Consider the following 17,895-nt stretch of genomic DNA (forward strand, 5'->3'; position numbering starts at 1 on the left):
GATATCTCATTGTTTAAAATTTTAGCATGTTCCCAAAGTATCTCCTATATTGTCTCCCTATGGGAAAATGAATGGGAAATCTCCAACTTTGACCTTGAAAAAAAGTATGTTCCACTAAATATAAAGCTGTAGATTTTTAATATGTTATTTAGACATACCTAGGGATTACAAAAAACTTGGAATGATTACTATTGCAATTTGTCCCCGGTCAAACGCTAGACTGGAGTCCGGGTTTTCCACATCTGCTGTCCCACAAGCCTTCGGTGACCAATGTAAACACACAAGTATGTTGTATGCGTGCATGCAGATTTCCCTGCTGTGCAGGCGCTCTCCATCCCTACTGCTGTCCGAGTCCTGTAAATCTAACGTATCTTCTTATCCAGACAGTACGGTATATTTCCCGCAGCGTGGATGTTTACTTCCGTCTTGCTCTTGCAGACATCCTTCTCGTTGACCACTGTTTGTTCTTCTGGAGGACCACACGCGCTGGCTCCGACAAACCTGAGGTGATAGAAAAATAGAAATTTAATTGACATGATGGAAGTTTCAAGAGGGACAAAACCTCGACGGCGTGTCTGTGAACACTGCAACAAGGAGCTTTGTATTTCCCAGTATACGAAGCATAAACAGAGTTTTAAAGAACATGGAGCGTGTGACTCCAAACCAAAGAAAGTGGAAACCAAACCGAAAAAGGTTATGGCGCGAAAGCATGGGAGCACCAAAGTTCTTTCTGGCAATACTTCCACAAGTTCTCTTCCGCCGAGTGACAACGGTTTGTAGCATTACGGTTATTTATACAATTTATAAAATGAAAACCGCAGTGAGAATATTAAACAAACGACCAGTGTCCGTTTATTTCGTCTGTCTTAATTGTATTTTTCCCTGTTGTGAATGTGATATCCGCGTGAAACAAACTTTGTAGCTTTCCCCTTGGATTTATTTGTTCTTACTGTCTGCCACTTGCTTTTAGGGGGACCTTCAGACGAGCAAATACTTACTGCATTCACTGATCCCAGCAAAGTGCAGGATGGCGACCCTGCTGCGTTGGGTCTCAACCAGTTGGTTCAGCAGTTTACCCAGTTAACTTCGACTGTTAATCAACAACTAGCTGCAGTCAACAGCAAGTTGCTTGTTATGGAGGAACGGATGGCTGCTTATGAAGCGAAAGCAAACGACGATGATGAGGAAACCTCGATATATCGGGAGCCCAAAGTATCGATTGGATTCAGGTTGGTTGGTCATATGAAAATGTACCACTACAACAGTAGGCTACACTACAGTGTTGTGCTTCTTCTTATCCCACCCTCACCCAGTGATGATGAGCACTTTCATAAGAGACTAGTAATTATACAGGAGAAACCTAAGATGTGAGCACATAGGCCTACACCTTCAATCCCTGACGATAATAAAGCTGGCTTGTCTAATTATCGACCACATAAACTATTATGAGCTCAATGAGAAAGTGAGTTAGACCAGGGCTCAGTAGGGTGGATGAAGGCTGCAAAGAACTAGCCTCGCGAGCCATCCTACGTACTTCCGCCAAAGGATTGGCTACACTACTGTAGTCTGGCCGTGCTTCTCTGTGGAGTACTTGGAGCAGTAGAATTTTGATTGCAACGCCCCCCCAGAAAACAGCCAATAATCGAATACGCCCCCCACGTGGGGACGAAAGGGGGAGAACGCTCGTGACAATGACGTACACATCTGCGCCAGAGCCATTGGTCTGCGCTATGTTGTTGTTGAGTAACTGCCAGCGATTGGGTGAGAGGTGTCCAATAATTTCAAACTATAACTGAGTGCAAACTTCCTGCTTTCTACAATCGCTTCAGAGCAAACAAATGCCAGACCATAAATACGAAATGAAATGGTAGTATTATGGGATGGTCAGGACCAGGCTAGCAAAGAACATGCTAAATACTTAATCTTATCATCATATTCCATCATTAAAAAGAAAAATCTTTCTATAATGCCTGCTCTGACAACAGCCAGGATGTAGCTACCAATGTCACCATGGCATTGCATTTAGCAGTCACATAAATCCAAAGTTGAGGTATATGTTAATTGGGCATGCAAGCCTCCAATTCAACCAATAAGCCAATGACTAACAATGAAGCAAGGGGGGATGACATGGTCATGTTGTGTTCTGATATTATTAAGTCTGTACTTGCCAGTTTAACCCTTTTGATTTGATATCATCTTCCTTAGGGACACCCTCCGCAGAGACTTAGTGGGACAGTTACCGGATCCTTGGGAGTTCATGTTCAGAATGGACAACGTGTACCGTGCCATGAAGCCCGAAAACAGGCCGTTCGTATCAACCATGGGCAAAACGGGCAGCTCGAACCTGACAATGGTGGAGTGTGAGTTCGGGACAGTTCCCAAGGGCAGCGTCCTGTCCTACCAGCGACCGCTCTTCCCTCCGGGCAAAGTCAACCTGATATCCAACGCCCCACCAATGCCAGCCTTGCCCCTGGATGGCTACCGGCTGGACCCACCTGGCTGTTCGTTTGTGCCCACTGCCCGGGAGCAGTTTCACCTGAATAGCATAGCTATATCTCTGTACGCAGCGCAGAAGATCGAGGAGGGCACGCGAGAGAAAGGCTCACGCGTCGATCAGCACCAGTACGAAAAATTGCGTTTCAGCAGTGCCAGGTTTGGGAAGGTGTGCGCACAAAAAAGCTTGATGGAAGGCTACCCTGAGCAGGCGGCCCGAAGCGCTCTGAAAGGCTCACAGACGCCCAACAGGAAGATGGAGTCTGGGACGGAAGTGGAGTACTGCAGGCTGATGCACGTCAACTACACGTCCTGCGGCATCGTCATCCATCCAGACGCGCCCTGGCTCTGTGCCACTCCCGATGGCATTGTGTACGACCCCTATGAAGAACCCCAGTTTGGCATTACTCTGATGAAATGCATGAGCACAAACAGCCACACCGAGTGCAGTTACCTGGAAGTGGACGTTGGGCACATACAGATTAAGAAAAACCACCAGTACCACTGGGAGGTTCAGGGGCAGCTGCTGGTGACCGGGATGCAGTGGTGCGATTTTGTGGTGCTCGCTATGGATGATTTCATTGTGGTACGCGTCCGTGCGGATGCCAAGGTCCACAGAGAAATTCGTGAGAGGATGGATCACTTTTATTTTGATAAGTACATGCCCAAGCTTGTGGCGTTGACAAGCACTTAGAAGAGCCAAGTGTGAAAAGAAAAGGCCCTTTTGTAACTGATTGTATCTCCAGTATTTGGTCCAGTTGAGGGTTGTGAAATTGCCAGAGAATTATCACCAATTAATAAATTAGAATTCAGCAAAAGTACAGTACACAAATATGCCATATATTGGTCTTTGACTCAAATTGTAATAGGATCACACTCACAGTAAGATATCATAGACGCAAAATGACCTCCAAAATGCAAAAGGTGCTGAAATGTTTGATATATGAAAAGGGCCAATTCAGTATGTTATCGGCTCCGATATTGTCAGTGAGAAAGGGGAAAGGCCAAGGATATGCCACAGGCTAAACAAATCCAGTTTCATGGGCATATATTGTAGATATGAACCCAAATGTGTGCCATTTTTCCTGAAGTTCCAAGGTGTCTGAATTCACCCAGTTCGGCAAATTAACTTTGTTACATGACTTGAGTATGTTTTTGGAAGTTCTTGGTTGCGTTACTGAAAGATAATATTCCTTTTTATGTTCCTTAATTCAGGTATTTTCTCAAGCTAAAAGCAGGTTTTTACACAGCAGGTTAATATCAACTGTGGATTTACATTTGAGAAGTTATTTTCCAAGTTCACGATAAATGTAATTAAGCAGAAGTGCTTTGTCCTTTTTATTTTCATTAATAGGGTTTTGATAATCACCACAGGTCCTCTGTTTGTAATTTCTTGAAAGTGTGTGAAATTGACAGTTTTCCACTTGCGTGCAGCAAAATAAAACTTGTGAAGTTACCTGCCATTACTTTCTTTTGTTCATGACTTAATAAATGAATATGTAACAAACTTTTTACTTGTCTTTGATTTGCTTTCAGAGTGGTGTCAAGGCAAATCCTACATTTCAGCTTCTCAAACACATTTACATTTAGCACTATTTCATGTCTATGAACCAATATACAAACAAATGCAAATGTGTCCTTATGCCTTTGTGATTAATTGATTATGGTTATGGTTGCATGCATTCATTCATCAGTTGGGGGCAGCGGGGATTTTTTTGTTGGGGGGGGGGGGGGCTGTTGTATTTCATGCGGGGCAATGGGGGGTTTCACGCGGCGTAAAAAAAAGGAATAGGAGCACAGATAAGAATGTAGGAGCACTGTGAAATTGTTAACGCACAGACAAAAAATCCCCAACAGACATAGTTGTACACATTCTACATGAGGGGTGCTGGTCACAAGGCCTGTTTTTCAAAATTCCTCCCATAAAAGGGTAAAAGGGCTGAACAACATATTACACATTTATGTCTATACACATTCATTACACATTAATTTCTATATGCAGCCCAATGTCTCCTCTGCTGTGTCAACGAAGGCCTGTTGCCTAACTCATTATCATACAACTGTAAAACAAAGCCTGGGGAGTGTCAGTAAACTCATCCCAACTGTCCCTTCTCTCAAGGTTTTTTATTGCTCCCAAACCCGAGTTAACTACAACAACTTGACTAGGCTTTTGATCCCTGTCAAGCACTCGTGGTTTTCTCTATAGGATGTATTTACTTCAGGAGGAAATTGCGAAGGAAATCGTTTTTCAAATCGTTTAATAGAAAACGGAAATCGTAAAAAAATAATAAAAAAAACGAAACTATGGCGGCCAAATTTAAACTATGGCGGTGCGCCATAGTTTCCTTAATGTATGGGAAACACTGATTCATTGAAATACTGTACTGGATGGTGATCGTGTGAATTGTCTGAATAACAGCTCCCGTAGGATTTTTGTGCTAAAATTGATTTTTGTTGTTGTTGCTTCATTTGCTTTGTTTGGGGTCCTACTACTGAAAAATTATGGGTGTCGAATTTTCTGACCCCGTTATACCCCTCCTCTAGGGGGCGTTTTCTCGTCCTGGCCAGTATAGCTACGGAACCCATATCTGTACTAATAATGATCACATTTTCACAATCTTGGTGTCAATTCTAGGGTTATTGATGATGCTGAGTCCATTTATGACAGTGCCATTTTCATCAGAAGTTGCTATTAGACATATTTTGGAGATTTAAAGGCTATTTTGTCCACCGACAAGCCTTCTTCCTTCTCCCTTACCCGGCTACAACTTGTGCAAAATGCAGCAGCATGTCTTCTGACCAAGACACGGAGGCGTGAACATATTACACCTGTACTCGCTGCCCTCCACTGACTCCCCGTACGATACAGGATACATTTTAAGATTCTTTTATTTGTTTTTAAAGCCCTACACGGTCTGGCACCCCCTATAGCTGATCTTTTAACTTTACAGAGCCACTCCAGGGCCAACAGGTCAGCCGACAAAATGTGTCTTGTGGTGCCCCGTTCCAGACTTAAAAGTAGAGGGGACCGGGCCTTTTTGCAGTTGTTGGCCCAAAACTGTGGAACGAGCTCCCTATTCACATCCGCCTAGCTCCCTCCTTAGCTGTTTTTAAAACAGATCTTAAGACCCATTTTTATGCCAAAGTTTTTACTTCCCCTTGATATATTCTTGTCTTCTAAATCTCATCTGGGCCCTATTGACTTACTGATTTGTTTATTTATTTATTGTTTTAACCCACCTTCTTTTTTAACCCTCTTATTTATTGACACTCTTGTGTGATTTTCATTCATTTATAGGCCTATAGGTCTATTTGTTCTTACTGATACTGACTTCAGTATATTTTTCAGTCATATCGTATCCACTAATGCCTGTGTTTTTTGTGTGTTGTATGTATGTCTCCAAGTCTTTTGTCAATTGTTGCTTTATGTTGTTTCAAGTTTTTTTTATTTTTTACTTAGGCCCTTCTGTTAGCACTTTGGTCAGCTGCTTGTGTTGTGTTAAAAGTGCATTACAAATAAACTTTGACTTGACTTGACTTGACTTGACTTGACTTCTGTGGGAGATATGACCACGGGGGCATCCGTCTCATTGAATCTGCACACATCTTATAAATAATAAAGATTTCAACATTATTAGGATCGTGCTGATAAAATGATGGGTTTCAAATGTTATGACCCCTTTATTCACCCCCTCTAGGGGGCGCTTTGTCACCTTGGCCAGGATACCAAAAATGCAACAGCAAAGATACTTTCCGACCATTTCTAACATCCCAACCTTAATATTCCAACTTAACATGTTTTAAGTAAAAAAAAGATCATATACAGTACTATAATGGTAATATCAACTCATTCATACAAAATATCATGAACATGAATAGTAAACAGCCCGCTTGGATTTACACTCCTTCCTTGAAAACCCAACCACTCCTTTCTATCTAAGGAAGAACCAGGCAGACACAAACTGAGGAGTTCACTGAGGAGTGCTGGTCATTAAGGATTGCTGGTTCACTTTTTTTCTCCTAAGCAGGTGCACTTTGGCTCAAGGAAATAAGTCACTTCAAGATATATGATCAGATGTAACTCCAGTTTCAGCCATAGCATCTCTTCCTGGTTCAGTCATTTGAAGGGGCACCAGCATTTCACCTGTAGTCTTTCAACAGCATGAATGAGGCCAGCTTCATCAGTTGGGATATAGAGGGAGACATGTATAGTGGAAAGGGAGCGTGGTACAACTGACATTTTGTGCAATAATTGCCAGTTGTCTCCTCTAGTTTAGGCCCAAGCTGACAAGCCTGCTTTCGTGTATAATAAGAAGGTCTCCCCGAAGTCTTTCCTGAATGAAATGCTCAAACTGTTTTGGACCTATCTCTGAAAAATGCTAAATATCATACTTTGCATTGTCTAACACAAGGACTGATGAAACTAGGCTTTTTAGAGGAGACATAAGTGCAAATGGATTGGCAGTGCAGTAGAGCTCAATTGAATTTTGCATCTTCACAGCGTTTGCCCTTGATAGCAACATCTCCCGTAAGCTGGTAGTGCTCACTTCACACAGACTTGCTGGGTTAAGGGGAGCTGTCCAAATAGTGCATCACAATATGAGCAAGATGTGGTGTTGTGATGACAAGACAAGGGCAGCGGCATCCTGACTCAGTCCTACTTTCCCACCATGAAGTTCCTTCATTTTTCTTTAGGCTCTAGGTTCTGATCTGTGAACAAATGAGTGAAGGGAACCTTTGATTTTGCCACAACAAAATTCCCTTACCTAAGAGCATCCCATGTAATAGGATCATCTTGTTCCAAAGCATTCGGGCATAACTCAGGAGATCATATGCAAAGAAGTACTTGAGGTTCTCCAAGGCAGCCAGATAACCTTCCCAATCCACTGGACGACAAGCACTAAGTAGAGGACTCTCACTTGCTCTAGTGTTGTACAAGAAACTGAGCAAACTCTATGGTGTCTTCTGATTGAATAGGTTGTATTTGAGGATACTTTCCAAATAGAAGGACTGGGTGTTACTGTACAGTTGCAATGCATCTGGACTGTGCAGATGCAGAGCCTCATTGAAATCCACACACTTAGGCTTGAATAGATTCAAGGGGATGAGCAGAGGAAATGGCATCAAATCTTATCATCATAATAGCCAGGCTAGTTGTGATTTGATATTCAAGGGCCCACTTGTATGCTTTCTCACCAAAGACTCCATGGAGAGTTGCTGAAGATTTCTCTTCACTTTCAAATGAGCATGTGTCAATGCCACTTACATCAGTTGTTTTGCCAAGAGCATGCATTGCAGCAAACACTACATATCTACGTATGTACAAAACACATGCTCGTAGGTGTTTTACTACATACCTATGTGCAAAACACCTGCTCGTAGGTGTTTTGGTAAAGAGCAAGATCAAAGATGAGAGTTCTCTCAGGACCTACTAAAAAGCAGTGATTCCCTGTGTCAACATCAGAACAGTAAATGGCTTGCATAATTTAGGGTAGGTCTTGAAAGTGGAGCGATGATCTCTGAGTTTGTCAGGCTATAAGTCTCAGATTGCTGGGATATCAGCAGAGATTTAGTGGCAGCCAAACTATGGATGACTTCACATTTTACCTATTCTTGGGATGTTTGGGTGTTAGTTCATCTATGGACAGAATGAGATAATCATGGTCAGTTTCCTATTCTGTACATGCTGCTGTTTTACTGTTGGTCGCATCTGTTGCTAAGTAATTGGCAAGGGCCCATGGCGTGAAGGCTTTGGAAACAGTGTTGTCCACATTTATTTGTTTGAAAGTTGTACATTGAACTGGCCTAGTCCTTATGGTTGGTAGCTGCAAGTGACATCAAACTTGAGATGTGGGGACAGGAGCTTCTCAGGGATGGAAAGGAGTTGGTTGACAGCATCTAAATCTTCATCTCTTTTATCCATTACAAGCACTGTGCCATGGAAGGTTTAAAGAGTTGGAAGAGTTCACGGTTATGGCAAACCAAACATTTACTCCTTTTTTAAACAAAATCGGGTTAACAAAACCCGCCCGCCTTGTTCATGCATATCAGAACACGTTGTTCTACTCGTTTTTCAAGTCCAATTATTCTTTGGTAGTCTCTGCCAATACAAATTACTCACTTTGGTTACAGGGCAGTCATGGGTGAGCGGTTAGGGCGTCAGACTTGCATCCCAGAGGTTGCCGGTTCGACTCCCAACCCGCCAGGTTGGTGGGGGGAGTAATCAACCAGTGCTCTCCCCCATCCTCCTCCATGACTGAGATACCCTGAGCATGGTACCGTCCCACCGCACTGCTCCCCATGGGGCGCCACTGAGGGCTGCCCCCTTGCATGGGTGAGGCATAAATGCAATTCCGTTGAGTGCAGTGAGTGTTGTGTGCTGTGGAGTGCTGTGTCACAATGACAATGGGAGTTGGAGTTTCCCAATGGGCTTTCACTTTTTCGCTTTCACTTTAAAGTATTCCCCGGCCTTCCATAGAGAAATAATGACTTCAGTTGCTCTGGTGGCATTGGACACCTTTAGTGTACACATACAATTAGACAGTTCTTATCTTCTGTTAAACGGTTTTGCTTTTCTATCACGATTTCTTTCTCCTTCGCCATAGTAGTCATATCTCCCACAGCAGACTGTGGTGGAGATACTGTAGTAGGCCTACTGTAGTGGAGAGACTGTAGGTGGACAAAATAGCTTTTAAATGTCAAACACTAGAACTGACATGAATGGAATCAGTATCCTCAATAACCCCTAAATTGGCACAATTTTTGTGAAAATAGGATAATTATTGCTGCATTTATGGTTGCAATAGCCTACGTATCCTGGCCAAGGTGATAAAGGGGACATAACATTTGAAACCCATTCATTTTATCACAGTGCTGACCCTAATAATGTTGAAATCTTTATTATTTATCAGATGTGTGCAGATCCAATGAGACCGATGCCACCGTGGTCATATCTCCCACAGAAGGCTTGTTGGTGGACAAAATAGCCTTTAAATCTCCAAAATGTGTCTAATAGCAACTTCTGATCAAAATGAAACTGTCATAAATGAACTCAGCATCATCAATAACCCTAAAATTAACACCAAGATTGTGAAAATGTGATCATTATGGGATGGGCGACAGGGCATTTAGTGTTGTTGGCCCCAAGCTTTGGAATTCTCTCCCACTGTCACTTCGTCAGTGCTCTACACTGTCTTCTTTGAAATCTAAGCTCAAGACACACCTTTTCACCTCTGCTTTTCAACTTCACTGACAGGCACTTCCACTTTATTTTAATTATCAGTTTATTTTTTATTTTACATATTATTATTTTCCCCCCTCATTTTTATTTTATTTTCAAATGCATTCTACTTCTTTTTTCTTATTTTAAAACATTTATTTTCATTGTACTTTTATTTCTATTTTATGTGTGCTTTTTAATTACTCTCCTATTGTTAATTCACTGAAGCTTTGTTATACTTTCCCTACTGTAATGTATTTGTTTTGATTGTAAAGTGTCCTTGGGTATTTTGAAAGGCGCTCAAAAATAAAATGTATTATTATTATTATTATTTATTATACTGGCCAGGGCGAGAAAGCGCCCCCTAGAGGAGGGTAACGGGGTCAGAAAATTCGACACCCATCATTTTTCAGTTGTAGGACCCCAAACAAAGCAAATTAAGCAAAAAAAACAAAAAACAATTTTAGCTCAAAAATCCTACGGAATGACACTTCATAGGCCTACCACACTATGAGTCTCAGAAACATAAACACACAAAGTGAACATGTAGAAATCCTGCCATCTGCTGGAACTACAAGCGAACACCACGTCATTATTATCTTCCTCTTTTCTACTTTAAACAGTATATAAACACAGCAACAGAATACATGTACAGTACTCATTTCATCAATTTCTGCTTCACTAGTTTTATGTGCAGTGTCACACAGACCTAGATTAACCAGTGTCATACGTTTGTGGAACGCATTGCTTTAATTATCTCGGAATAGAGTTCTTCAGCGGAAGCGGAAGCATGTAGTAGATTGTAGTCTTTCATGTTAGCATTTAAGGACGTCCTGGTTCCTATCGGCTTCCGGCCTCCATTGGGAATAAATAGGGGTAAATTTCAAATAAGCTCCGAGTGCAAGCACGCGCTTAGCGAACCCCCGCAAACTGTCGAGGGTGTTAAAAATAGGCTGTAGGTATGATATGGTTGATCATTTTGTGTCAAACTTCGACATAAATACGATGTTGCGTCCATATGCTAAACCCGGAAGCTTTTGGCAACTACAGAAGCAGCGCCTGTATCTAACGGCATGTACGTGCGGATGGCTGTACCCATGGCAACCAAAGGAAAGTATGTAGTTCGGAAGTTTTAATGATCAGAAAGGGGTTAGCAATATTGAATTATAATCGTCATGATTTAACATGTGAATACACCAACATGATGATACGATCCGTTCCACTAATGAGAAAGGGATGCGGGGACACGCTAATGTTCGTTGTTGTCGTGCAACTTATATTTTTGCCAAACCTGAATCTCTATGGCGTTTTGCAATGTAAAAAATCGCCATGGAACCGGTAGTCCAAACGCCGCATACAAGTTGACGTCAACGCTGAAGAGCTCTATTAGAATCAACGGAAGTTGCGCAGTTTTTCGCATTCCTTGAACCGGAATAACCTGCGTGCAACAAGTTGTCCATGTTTTGATTCTGGAAATTTCTCTGCAACAGTTCTGAGAAGTGTAAAGAATGATTTAAATCTGTCCCTTCTTTTTCCAATTGTAAACCAATCAACAACTTTCTTATTCTCCAATTAATCATGGAAGCATGGTACATGGACGATTCTGATGAAGATCAAAGACTACCACACAAACTCGATCCAAACCAACAAGTAACCACTAGTGAATTAGAGCACCTCGGAGTTTTTTATTGGAAGGTTGGTAATGTCTTTGTTATCTTGAGATTTGCTGCTTCGCGAATTTCATTGCCCATGGCATTTACGTTTTCAGAAAGTTATTTTACGCTACTGTCGAATTGCTGGCCCCAATATGCTATCGTAAATTGATTGATTAGTCCCGTTGTGGGGTCAGCTCTCCCCCACAGCCCATTGGTCCCACATTTCCAAGTAAAGTAAGAAAACATGCCTTTGCAACACTGGGCCTAAATTTTAATAAATTATTAGAAATGTTGGAACATAGAGCAGCAGGAATGTGCTGTGGGACCAATGGGCTGTGGGACCAATAGGCCTAAAAAATAATGCTAAAAATCTTAGTGATGTGGGACCAATGGGCTGTGGGAATACACGCTGGGTCATTGGCCATTTCTGTTTTGCTCAGAATGTTCTGTAGGCCTAATACACCATTATGCACTTATTTCATGTAACATGTAGGCCTACCTAACTCTACATGAATGTTCTCCATCACAGTTAAACGCAGACATTTATGAAAATGACCCAGAGCTGGAGAAGATCCGAAAAGAGAGAGGATATTCATATACAGACATTGTCTGTATACGCAAGGACACACTCCCCAACTATGAGGAAAAGGTAGGCCTACTGATAACTCTTATTAAAGGGACACTGTGCAGGAAATGGTCAAAAAATGTACTGCAACTATTCTGCTCATTGAAAATGAGCTGCCTATTGCCAAATTTGATCTTTACATGAAAGTTTACTAAGTAATAAACAAATATTTTCTAGTATGGTTCAAGTACAGTCATTTTTGCAGCTAAAAATGGCTACTTTTGGAAATTCAAAATGGCGAACTATGGAGAGGATCCCCCTTTTCATGTATGAAAAGTGCATTTTTTCCAGTTATAATGAATACTTAGAATTTGATGGTGGTGGTAAGTATTAATGAAAAAGGTAACATTAATGAATGGGCAGCATGAATTCCGGAAATAAACAACAAAAAATCTCACACAGTGTCCCTTTAAAGGGGTATGCCACTATTTTGGGGCTCAATACAGTTAAAATCGTTGGCTGGGGTTTATAAAGGTGGTAAAGTGTCTTATCTTTCAAGTTAAGCGTTGTCTTGCTTTAAGACAAGCTAAAAGAGGTCATATGTCGCTAAGCTAGTGAAAGTCAATGTATCCGTGTAGCATAGTAATACTTACCACCACCATCAAATTCTAAGTATTCATTAAAAATAGTGTTTCACATGGTGTGCTACCTAAGTACAGTATAATGCGTTCATGTGATCCTAATCCTGGTCATATTCCAGAGGCCAACCTCCAACCCCAGCTTCCACTGTTTCATTTATTGGAAGTGGAACTTTCCAAGCCTAGTGAACGAACTAGGCAAAGCCGCCTAGTGGCAGAATTTACGTATTGCTGACTGGTGAGTTGGACTAGCCAAGTCAAGTCAAGTCAAGTTGGTTTTATTGTCAATTTCTTTACATGCACTGGTCATACAAAGAATTTGAAATTACGTTTCTTGCTTTCCCATGCAGACATAGACTAATCTAGGTAAGGACATAGACATAGACAGTACTCATACATGGACTTACTATGGACACAGTGCTCATAACAGTATGGACATGCATAACAGACATTTAAAGTGCAAGAGTGGACAACAGAAGACATACATTAAGAGGAGGTATTTTGTTGTGCTTTTCTAAAAGTCCTTTGTAGCGTTCTGACATAGTAGTAGTAGCATTTGAAGAAAAATAAATATTAAAAAGGGTCTATCAAGTACACCAGCAGCTGTGAGTGAGTGAGTGTGTGTGTGTGTGTGTGTGTGTGTGTGTGTGTGTGTGTGTGTGTTTTGTGTATTTATGTGTGTGTGTGTGTTTTGTGTGTGTGTGTGTGTTTAGTGCAGGTAGAAAGTGCGGTGTGCGTCTGTGTGTGTGTGTGTGTGTGTGTGTGTGTGTGTGTGTGTGTGTGTGTGTGTGTGTGTGTGTGTATGAGTTGTGTGTCAGTGTGTGTATGTTTGGGTTTAGTGCAGAAAGTGCAGTGTGCTTGTGTGTGCGTGCGTGAGTGTGTGTGTGTGTGTGTGTGTGTGTGTGTGTGTGTGTGTGTGTGTGTGCATGTTTTGAGTTAGTGCAGGTTGAAAGTTCAGTCACAGATGTAGTAGTGCAGGTGGAATGTTCAGTCGCAGATATGGTGGTGGGGATGGGGGGGGGGTTGTCAGTGGCCTGGCTGGCTAGAGGCTGACAGTGGGTTGAGTGTTCAGTATCTTGATTGCTTGGTGCATCGAGCTCCTTGCAAGCCTGGTGGTACGGGAACGGAGGCGCCTGTACCTCTTTCCAGAGGGCAGGAGGCTGAACAGTTTGTGTGCTGGGTGGCTTGTGTCTTTGATGATCATCAGTGCTTTCCGGGTGAGGCGTGCGGTGTAAATGTCCTGCAGGGAGGGGAGTGGTACTCCAATGATCTTCTTCGCTGTGTTCACAACACGCTGGAGTGTCTTCCTGTTTTTCTCCGTGCAGCTTCCTCCCCACACTGTGATGCAGCTGGACACGACGCTCTCTATGGTTCCTCTGTAGAATGTTGTCATGATGGAGGGTGTAGCACTTGCCTTCTTTAGTTTGCGCAAGAAGTAGAGACGCTGATGGGCCTTCTTCGCCAGTGATGTAGTGTTGGTGGTCCAAGAGAGGTCGTCGCTGATGTGCACTCCAAGGAACTTGGTGCTGCTCACTCTCTCCACAGACTAGTGCCACACTATTGATCCAGTCGATATGTCTGGTCCGCCCACCCAAGATGAGCGGGCGGAGTATTCACATCAAGCAGTTCCGAAAGAATGGCAGTGAGAGGCAGCTGTTAGCAGAGATCGCAAAAGTAATTTAGCGTCGCTGTAATACTTCAACATGGCACGTCTGAATGATTTAAAACATTAGAAATGTTGGTTACACTTTACTTGACGCCGGCGTCATACGTATGACATAACAGTGTCATAACAGTGACATTAACGAGTTATAAACATAATGCCAATGTCATAAACGTTTACGGCAGGGGTCCCCAAACTAAGGCCCGGGGGCCGGATGCGGCCCGCCATGCCCCTTTGACCGGCCCTCCACCTCTCTGCACCTCACCATTTGAACTGGCCCAAAGAAGCAATCCTCACAGAAAATAAAAATAATAAAATATACTTAAAAAAAAAAAAATATATATATATATATATATATATATATATAAAACTTCTGGTGATTCACACTAGGTTGGTAAAAAAAAACAAGGCCTGTTGATAAATATATATCAACAGGCCTTGTTTTTTTTTTACCAACCTAGTGTGAATCACCAGAAGTTTTTTTTATCTTGATAGTTTATCATCTCACTGTAATATAAACAGGCCTACCATTTCTATTGTATCACTCATAAACTGTCAATCACCATATTTTTCTAACCTTTCCTTGCTACTTTTACATGGTTATTAGAAATTGAAAGGAAATCCTGTGGTATTTCAAATTGAAAAACATGTGAAGTACTCACTTCTTTTGCAAATCATTTGTAATAATTAACTATTTTGAGCTAGGAATTATGGCTATAACAGGCAGTGGCCTAGTATACAGCCCACATGATTGATCCCGGCCCCTGATCGCAGTCAGGAACGATAATGTGAAAAGTTTGGGGACCCCTGGTTTATGGCCATGAAAAGTTGACATTGTTGGGCCTGTCTTTGTCATAACTGAATTTCATTATGACAATGTTATGACACCGTTATGTCAATGTCATACGTATGACGCCGGCGTCAAGTTAAGTGTTACCAAAACGTTTAGAAGCTGAAGTTAGGTGATGCAACCACAGCTAATGTCACTGTTGGATTAAATCATTATTAAAGGCTTATTACAAAACAAAATGCATCCATGTAAATGAAACATGATGTACAATTAATAGATGTACCAACTTCATACAATAGACCCAGTCGGCAACTCTGGCCCACCCATGAAACTGCTTGTTTTCCCCTCTATATGCTATGCCCGCTGTTGTGGTGCCCGTACGGTGCCAATCACTGCCAGTCATTAGACATAGAAGAACCGTTTGATTAGCCACTAGATACAATGGGTGGGGTAACACTAGTACGATGACATAGTCACTGCTTCCATAGCTGTTAACCAGAAACTACAGCGTAATTACACTGAAATTGTTATTTTACTGAACTAACTAGGAATGATATAGTAATTGCACTGGAAACCGTGTGCTTATTTTGCTGTTGTTACTAAAAACAGTTATTATCATGAGATTACACTGAAATTACCATGAAATTGCCACCTTATTAGCGATCCGAAAAGTAGTGTTACCGCGGGTGGAGCATACAGAGTGGAAAACAAGCTGTTTTGCTGGGCGGGGAAGATGTGCCGACTGGATCTATTGTGACATTTGTTGTGGTTGCGCCACCCTGGCGGCTGCTTCTAAAATCATCAATGTCCCAAACTCAGCCACATACTCAATCCATGAGTTCTCTTTGTCCACTCCCACAGCTGAAGATGTTCTATGAAGAGCACCTGCACCTGGACGATGAGATCCGCTACATCTTGGATGGCAGGGGCTACATGGATGTGCGCAACAAAGACGACCGCTGGATAAGGATCGCCATATCCAAGGGAGACTTGATCACTCTTCCGGCCGGTATCTACCACAGGTTCACCATAGATGAAAATGTAAGGACCCTCAGACCCTCTAGGTGACTTGTGCAGCGGTGGTGGAGTGGTCAGGGATGTGGTCTTAAGATCAGAGGGATGCAGGTTCAAATCCCACCCTTACCTCGCCCCATACATGCCCGAAGTACCCTTGAGCAAGGCACCTAACCCCACATTGCCCCAGGGACTGTAATCAATAACCCCTGTATGCCTAAGTAACTGAAAGTTTCTTTGGATAAAAGTTTCAGCTAAGTGTAATGTAATAATGTAATGATTTACCTATTCCAATCTCCGCTGTTCTATCCAAGTTAATTTGTATTTAAATTTAAGAGAGGTATGATATGGACCATGTGCTTGTGCCCAATGTATAAAGAATTGTACAAGGTAAAGGTGTGTAAAGTAAAAGTACAAGTACTCTTACAATGTATCCACCTTATTACTGTGGAATAATCGGTGAAAGAGGTATGCTAATATTGTAATTACATCAGCAAGAGTACTTCGACTTCTACTGTCTACACCAGTGTTTCTCAACAGGGGTGCCGGGGCACCCTGGGGTGCCGCAGGCCCCCCTCAGGGGTGCCGCGGAAACGTGGCTGATAAATAAATTATGTAATATAATACATATTTGTCTAAATTGATAAGTTAATGTTAGCCAGTGGAATCTTTCATCTGCCATTTATGCACAATAAAGTAAATATAGGTCGCCCCAGTCAGCTGCAACTTCGAACGCAGGACTTCGAACGTACGTCTCCAAATGTGTTACTTTTCTAAGCTTGTGTGGTATCGGATGCGATGCCATATTACTGCTTGTTGGTTTGGGGTGCCTTGAAATTTGTCATGAATTGAAAGGGTGCCTCGCCTAAAAAAAGGTTGAGAAACACTGGTCTACACCTCTGGTATGAGGTGAGTAGTTTCAGTGGGTTTCAAACCGTTTCGGCCATGCGCAACTTTCTCCAGGGCTTTAATTCACTGTTCACTATACAATGTCTAAACAATGAACTTGACTGACACACCCATACTGTATTTTTGACCCTGGAGTGTAGACATTTTGAGTTATGTTTGTTTTTTCTTCTTCCTTCAGAACTATGCCAAGGCCATGAGACTGTTCATTGGGGAGCCGGTGTGGAAGGCTTACAATAGACCTGCTGATGACTTTGAAATCCGACAGAGTTATGTGAAGTCATTGGAATGTGCCTAATGGTCTAGGTGCTGTATAGGTCTGTTAACTAACTACACCACTGTCTAAATACCTTGTACATTGTGTCAACCACAATATTAGCAGTGGGATTATGTTGATCTCACAATATGGTATCACAAAAACCATAACGTCTAAAGATCTCTACTGTGGTAGTGGTTGTGATGTTTACACTCTCTTTATGGAAGTGAAACATTAATTGAGCACAAGTGCTTCATCCTTTTAATAGTAATATGATGTAGAAGGGGATCACACTACTTATTTACACTTATAGTGTACAAAATAAAGCTTTGATTGTAACCTGACTTGACTACTTTTTTGTATCTGTTGACTTATCAATACATTTACATTTAACTAACCAACTTGTATCTACCGACACCTTAAGGCATAAATTAATTGTGCACTAGACTAAAGTGAGCACAGAGCAACACATTTTTAACACGAGTCACATCACTTACAAGTTTATTTGGATGAACATGATTCCTTTTTTTTTCTTTCTAAAATCACAAGTTATACAGTACACATTGTGATTAAAACAGAACACAGAATGTAAACAGCAACCAGCATCGAAGAATCATTCTCATAATATTACAATTGCAGAGGTCATCTTTATATGTCATTTATTATAATTATAAAATATGTACATTTTTGGATCAT

The 17,895-nt window shown here is 41.8% G+C and overlaps 2 protein-coding genes across 2 annotated transcripts; both read left to right on the plus strand.

The window, feature by feature from the left end:
• The first annotated feature begins 435 nt into the window (after positions 1–435).
• On the plus strand, positions 436–4,000 carry LOC134435498 (uncharacterized). Its single transcript, XM_063184517.1, has 3 exons — positions 436–772; positions 971–1,229; positions 2,206–4,000. The coding sequence occupies exons 1-3, from the start codon at positions 535–537 to the stop codon at positions 3,185–3,187; spliced, it is 1,479 nt and encodes a 492-aa protein (XP_063040587.1). The 5' UTR covers positions 436–534; the 3' UTR covers positions 3,188–4,000.
• A 7,129-nt stretch (positions 4,001–11,129) lies between these two features.
• Positions 11,130–17,543, plus strand: adi1 (acireductone dioxygenase 1). The gene is made up of 4 exons (XM_063184521.1): positions 11,130–11,407; positions 11,897–12,016; positions 15,885–16,064; positions 17,125–17,543. The coding sequence occupies exons 1-4, from the start codon at positions 11,291–11,293 to the stop codon at positions 17,239–17,241; spliced, it is 534 nt and encodes a 177-aa protein (XP_063040591.1). The 5' UTR covers positions 11,130–11,290; the 3' UTR covers positions 17,242–17,543.
• Positions 17,544–17,895: the final 352 nt, after the last annotated feature.

This window comes from Engraulis encrasicolus, chromosome 19, assembly GCF_034702125.1.
Source record: "Engraulis encrasicolus isolate BLACKSEA-1 chromosome 19, IST_EnEncr_1.0, whole genome shotgun sequence".
NCBI lineage: Eukaryota > Metazoa > Chordata > Actinopteri > Clupeiformes > Engraulidae > Engraulis > Engraulis encrasicolus.

Coding starts and splice junctions, on each gene's coding strand:
- LOC134435498 (XM_063184517.1), top strand. CDS start 535: ATGATGGAAGTTTCAAGAGGGACAAAACCTCGACGGCGTGTCTGTGAA. Junction 773..970: donor TCTTCCGCCGAGTGACAACG/GTTTGTAGCATT, acceptor ACTTGCTTTTAG/GGGGACCTTCAGACGAGCAA. Junction 1,230..2,205: donor AAAGTATCGATTGGATTCAG/GTTGGTTGGTCA, acceptor CATCTTCCTTAG/GGACACCCTCCGCAGAGACT.
- adi1 (XM_063184521.1), top strand. CDS start 11,291: ATGGAAGCATGGTACATGGACGATTCTGATGAAGATCAAAGACTACCA. Junction 12,017..15,884: donor TCCCCAACTATGAGGAAAAG/GTAGGCCTACTG, acceptor CCACTCCCACAG/CTGAAGATGTTCTATGAAGA. Junction 16,065..17,124: donor GGTTCACCATAGATGAAAAT/GTAAGGACCCTC, acceptor TTCTTCCTTCAG/AACTATGCCAAGGCCATGAG.